This window comes from Entelurus aequoreus, linkage group LG20, assembly GCF_033978785.1.
Source record: "Entelurus aequoreus isolate RoL-2023_Sb linkage group LG20, RoL_Eaeq_v1.1, whole genome shotgun sequence".
In the NCBI taxonomy this organism is placed as follows: Eukaryota; Metazoa; Chordata; class Actinopteri; order Syngnathiformes; family Syngnathidae; genus Entelurus; species Entelurus aequoreus.
In genome coordinates, this window is record NC_084750.1 from 21,895,062 (window position 1) to 21,901,603 (window position 6,542).

The window sequence follows — 6,542 nt, forward strand, 5'->3', positions numbered from 1 at the left end:
TGAAGTTGGAACAGTTTGAATCAGATGAAAAATGTGGCAGTTATGGAACTTTGAAGAATGTCCCATTGATTTCAATAGGAATTTCGGGAAAAGCGGGAATTTTTTGGAAATTAGTAAAAAACTTGAATGGTCCGAATGAGTTGAAACAACTTGTCGCAAGGTATGAACGTGACATCCGTGTGATGACCAAGGACAGAGAATCCTGATAAACATTTTGAACCTTGTTGAAAATGAAATAATCCTATCTATTATTTATTTATGGAATTAATTTGTATTTACTTAAACATTCATTTATTTAGTAACTGTTGTGCTACAGACTGAGTACAAATGAATGTGTGAGAGATTATTATGAAACAAAAGTGGTCGGATATAATAAACTCTGCTTCTTCCTACTCCTTTTCGGACATGTTGTAATGAGAAACTGGAAACGTGACGAATTGGAATTGGATTGGATTGGAATTGTTTACATGTTTGAAATGAACTTAAACCTTAACCATAACCACAAACTCTTCTCTTGCTGCTCATACTTCATGTAAAACTATAATTATTCTCTGTAAAAGTTATTTTTGGGTGTCTGGAATGGATTACAGTAATTATACTTACCTTATTTCCTATACTATTTTTTTCGTCTTGTTTTCGTACAACCCTTTGAAACAGATGCTTTGGGATCAAATAGCAAACCCAAAACCAGTGAAGTTGGCACGTTGTGTAATTCGTAAATAAAAACAGAATACAATGATTTGCAAATCCTTTTCAACTTATATTCAATTGAATAGACTGCAAAGACAATATATTTAATGTTCCAACTAAGAAATAATCATTAACTTAGAATTTAATGGCAGCAACACATTGCAAAAAAGTTGGCACAGGGGCATTTTCACCACTGTGTTACATGGCCTTTCCTTTTAACAACACTCAGTACACGTTTGGGAACTGAGGAGACACATTTTTGAAGCTTTTCAGGTGGAATTCTTTCCCATTCTTGCTTGATGTACAGCTTAAGTTGTTCAACAGTCCGGGGTCTCCGTTGTGGTATTTTAGGCTTCATAATGCGCCACACATTTTCAATGGGAGACAGGTCTGGACTACAGGCACGCCAGTCTAGTACCCGCACTCTTTTACTATGAAGCCACGCTGTTGTAACACGTGGCTTGGCATGGTCTTGCTGTATTAAGCAGGGGCGTCCATGATAACGTTGCTTGGATGGCAACATATGTTGCTCCAAAACCTGTATGTACCTTTCAGTATTAATGGTGCCTTCACAGATGTGTAAGTTACCCATGTCTTGGGCACTAATACACCCCCATACCATCACAGATGCTGGCTTTTAAACTTTGCGCCTGGAACAATCCAGATGGCTCTTTTCCTCTTTGGTCCGGAGGACACGACATCCACAGTTTCCAAAAACAATGTGAAATGTGGACTCGTCAGACCACAGAACACTTTTCCACTTTGCATGATGAGATGAGTTCGGGCCCAGCGAAGCCGGTGGCGTTTCTGGGTGTTGTTGGTAAATGGCTTTTTGCTTTGCATAGTAGAGTTTTAACTTGCACTTACAGATGTAGCGACAAACTGTGGTTACTGACAGTGGTTTTCTGAAGTGTTCCTGAGCCCATGTGGTGATATCCTTTGCACACTGATGTCGCTTTTTGATGCAGCACCGCCTGAGGGAGCGAAGGTTCGTAATATCATCGCTTACGTGCAGTGATTTCTCCAGATTCTCGGAACCTTTTGATGATATTACGGACCGTAGATGGTGAAATCCCTAAATTCCTTGCAATAGCTCGTTGAGAAATGTTGTTCTTAAACTGTTGGACAATTTGCTCACGCATTTGTTGACAAAGTGGTGACCTTCGCCCCATCCTTGTTTGTGAATGACTGAGCGTTTCATGGAAGCTGCTTTTACACCCAATCATGGCACCCACCTGTTCCCAATTAGCCTGTTCACCTGTGGGATGCTCCAAATAAGTGTTTGATGAGCATTCCACAACTTTGTCAGTCTTTTTTGCCACTTGTGCCAGCTTTTTTGAAACATGTTGCAGGCATCGAATTCCAAATGAGCTGATATTTGCAAAAAATAACAAAGTTTACCAGTTCGAACGTTAAATATTTTGTCTTTGCAGTCTATTCAATTGAATATAAGTTGAAAATGATTTGCAAATCATTGTATTCTGTTTTTATTTACCATTTACACAACGTGCCAACTTCACTGGTTTTGGGTTTTGGACTTATTTCACTCAATCAAATATGATTAATTTATATATTCTATTTTAACATTTCCCCCCCAGTATTTTCTATTGCTATTCTGTCAAAAAGCGACGAATACATGTTGGTAAACTAATCCAATTACAAAAGTGGTATTTATGTTCCCATTAGTCTGGAAAAAACTTTGATTATGAATTATTTCCATGGGACCGAACACAATTGGTGCGATTTTATCCCTCCTGGGTGTATCATACCTGCAACAGCAATCGCTCGTCCCCTTCAATGACGGCCTGGTTCCACTGGATGACGTCGGAAAAGGGCAGCTCCCAGCCGTTGCTCAGAAGCACGGGTACGCACGCCGCCTAAACACACAAGAACAACAGAATAATAATGGAGGCACAAACTAATCGGTCAAAGCCAAGTAACGGAATTTGTGATTATAAGGGTTGAAATGTACCAAACTAGCTCCAGTTAGTATACCTTTTAAGATAGTGCCAAGTAACTAAACCCCTAACTAAACATCAATCAATCATTCAAAGTTTACTTATATAGCCCTTAATCACAAATGTCTCAAAGGGCTGCACAAGCCATCAATGAGAAACCTTGGAAGGGACCCTATCCCTAGATGACCGGTGCAATGGATGCCGAGTAGATACGGCTAATCATACACATTTTGCTAAAATACTAGAATAGCAGGTTAATATAGAACATAGAACCAATCATCATACCCCCAAGTTCGTGCCTAGTAACAAAATTGCATGATTATTTGGGTTAAAACATAACAATTAAAATACATTTACTAAAATACTAGCATAGAATTTTAGCATGCAAACATGGAACAAGTTAGCATACCTGCAAGGTGGTGCCAAGTAAGACAATTCATGTTTATTAGGGTTAAAACCTGTAAATTTAGCTAAAATGCTGGCAAAAACTGTTAGCATGCGAACAGGGAACCAGTTAGCATACCTTCAAGATGGTGCTAAGTAACAAACTGCATGATTAATGGGGTGAAAACATACACAATTAGCTGAAATACCAGCATAAGTAAAGTTAGCATCCCTCCAAAATGGTGCCAAGTAACACAATGCACGATTATTAGGGTTAAAACGTGTAAGTTTAGCTAAAATTTTAGCATGCTAATGTTAGCATGCTAACACGGAACCAGTTAGCATATGACCGAGATGGTACCAAGTAACAAAATGCATGATTAATTGGGTGAAAAAAATAAAAAAATTGCTAAAATACTAGTATCAAATTTTAGCATGCAAACATGGAACAAGTTGGCATACCTCCAAGATGGTGCTAAGTAACAAAATGCATGATTAATAGGGTGAAAACTTACACAATGAACTAAAATACTAGCATAAATTCTAGCATGCAAACATAGAACAAGTTAGCATACCTCCAAAATGGTGCCCAAGTAACAAAATGCACGATTATTAGGGTTGAAACGTATAAGTTTAGCTAAAATTTTAGCATGCTAATGTCAGCATGCTAACATGAAACCAGTTAGCATATGACCAAGATGGTACTAAGTAACAAAATGCACGATTATTAGGGTTAAAACGTGTAAGTTTAGCAAACATTTTAGCATGCTAACATGGAACCAGTTAGCATATGATCAAGATGGTACCAAGTAACAAAATGCACGATTATTAGGGTTAAAACGTATAAGTTTAGCTAAAATTTTAGCATGCTAATGTTAGCATGCTAACATGGAACCAGTTAGCATATAACTAAGATGGTACCAAGTAACAAAATGCATGATTAATTGGGTGAAAAAATAAAAAAATTGCTAAAATGCTAGCATCAAATTTTAGCATGCAAACATGGAACAAGTTGGCATACCTCCAAAATGGTGCTAAGTAACAAAATGCACGATTATTAGGGTTGAAACGTGTAAGTTTAGCTAACATTTTAGCATGCCATTGTCAGCATGTTAACATGGAACCAGTTAGCATATGACCAAGATGGTACCAAGTAACAAAATGCACGATTATTAGGGTTGAAACGTATAAGTTTAGCTAAAAGTTTAGCATGCTAATGTCAGCATGCTAACATAGAACCAGTTAGCATATGACCAAGATGGTACCAAGTAACAAAATGCACGATTATTAGGGTTAAAACGTGTAAGTTTAGCTAACATTTTTGCATGCTAATGTTAGCATGCTAACATGGAACCAGTTAGCATATGACCAAGATGGTACCAAGTAGCAAAATGCATGATTAATTGGGTGAAAAAATAAAAAAAATTGCTAAAATGCTAGCATCAAATTTTAGCGTGCAAACATGGAACAAGTTGGCATACCTCCAAAATGGTGCTAAGTAACAAAATGCATGATTAATAGGGTGAAAACTTACACAATTAACTAAAATACTAGCATAAATTCTAGCATGCAAACATAGAACAAGTTAGCATGCCTCCAAAATGGTGCCAAGTAACAAAATGCACGGTTATTAGGGTTGAAACGTGTAAGTTTAGCTAAAACTTTAGCATGTTAATGTCAGCATGCTAACATGGAACCAGTTAGCATATGACCAAGATGGTACCAAGTAACAAAATGCACGATTATTAGGGTTAAAACGTGTAAGTTAAGCAAACATTTTAGCATGCTAACATTGAACCAGTTAGCATATGACCAAGATGGTACCAAGTAACAAAATGCACGATTATTAGGGTTAAAACGTGTAAGTTTAGCTAACATTTTAGCATGCTAATGTTAGCATGCTAACATGGAACCAGTTAGCATATGACCAAGATGGTACCAAGTAACAAAATCCATGATTAATTGGGTGAAAAAATAAAAAAAATTGCTAAAATGCTAGCATCAAATTTTAGCATGCAAACATGGAACAAGTTGGCATACCTCCAAAATGGTGCTAAGTAACAAAATGCACGATTATTCGGGTTGAAACGTGTAAGTTTAGCTAAAATTTTAGCATGCTAATGTCAGCATGTTAACATGGAACCAGTTAGCATGTGACCAAGATGGTACCAAGTAACAAAATGCACGATTATTAGGGTTAAAACGTGTAAGTTTAGCAAAAATTTTAGCATGCTAACATGGAACCAGTTAGCATATGACCAAGATGGTACCAAGTAACAAAATGCACGATTATTAGGGTTAAAACGTGTATGTTTAGCTAACGTTTTAGCATGCTAATGTTAGCATGCTAACATAGAACCAGTTAGCATATGACCAAGATGGTACCAAGTAACAAAATGCATGATTAATTGAGTGAAAAAATAAAAAAATTGCTAAAATACTACCATAAAATTTTAGCATGCAAACATGGAACCATGTATGCATTCCTCCAAGATGGTGCTAAGTAACAAAATGCATGATTAATAGGGTGAAAATATACAAAATTAGCTAAAATACTAGCATCAAATTTTAGTATGCAAACATGTAACAAGTTAGCAAAGCCATTTGAGATGTCCTTAGCCCTATTTTTTAGCAGTTCCATGACTTGAACCTGAGTTCCTGTTACAGGATGTACAGTAAGCTGTCTTCCTTAGGCGGGGAGAACCATAGAGTTCCAGCAAGCAAGGAAGGAAGGAAGGGAGCAGCAAGTAATCTTGTGAGCTGTTGCTTTCCTGCCTGCCGCTGTGCAGCTGGAAAAGCGCACGCAGAGGCGGTAGGACACGGGCGGTCGCTGAGAATCCTCACAAAGTACAGTCCGTGCTGTGCCTTTTTAGCGACCGTTCAGGTCATGTCGCCCTCTACGTTCATGCACAGGGTGTCACGTAGCGGGGCTCGGCGGTTTGTTAGGAAGCCCCTGATCCAGATGGAAAGGTGATAGTAAGGCCTCGACCGGCCCCTGGCATACACGCTCTATGCAATTGCTTTGGGCCACAACCACTAGGGAGCATCACATGATTATAGCTGATCATCAACCTGCTCACAGTGCTCTGCATGTGTTTGCTTGTTTTTCTTCCATCCATCCATCCATTTTTCTACCGCTTGTCCCTTAAGGGGTCGCTGGAGCCTATATCTGCTAAACTTTTGCACAAAGCGAGGTCCATAAAGACATGGATGAGAGAGTCAGGTGTGGATGAACTTGACTGGCCTGCACAGAGTCCTGACCTGAACTTGATAGAACACCTTTGGGGATGACTTAGAACGGAGACTGAGAGCCAGGCCTTGACCAATATCAGTGTGTGATCGGACTTCTTTGGAACCATTTGGAGTCACGGTTGCTCCTGGAATCATGAACGTTCCAAGTTAGGGAGTCTTTCATTCAAATATTGGAGGATATACAAATGATTTAGCATAATGATCTCACTTGCAGTGAAGTGGTCTGCGCCAAATTCAAAAAATCCCGTTAAGCACATG

The 6,542-nt window shown here is 38.5% G+C and overlaps 1 protein-coding gene and 1 long non-coding RNA gene across 3 annotated transcripts in view; one reads left to right on the top strand and one right to left on the bottom strand.

The window, feature by feature from the left end:
- Positions 1-6,542, bottom strand: part of ext1c (exostoses (multiple) 1c) — a 201,478-nt gene that overhangs the window by 21,386 nt on the left and 173,550 nt on the right. Inside the window, exon 4 of the mRNA XM_062029627.1 lies at positions 2,460-2,567. Coding sequence (XP_061885611.1) covers positions 2,460-2,567 — 108 coding nt within the window. The remainder of the gene's footprint in view (positions 1-2,459; positions 2,568-6,542) is intronic.
- The window catches only part of LOC133636033 (uncharacterized), a 30,068-nt gene that overhangs the window by 13,507 nt on the left and 10,019 nt on the right, over positions 1-6,542 (top strand). The window lies entirely within an intron of this gene.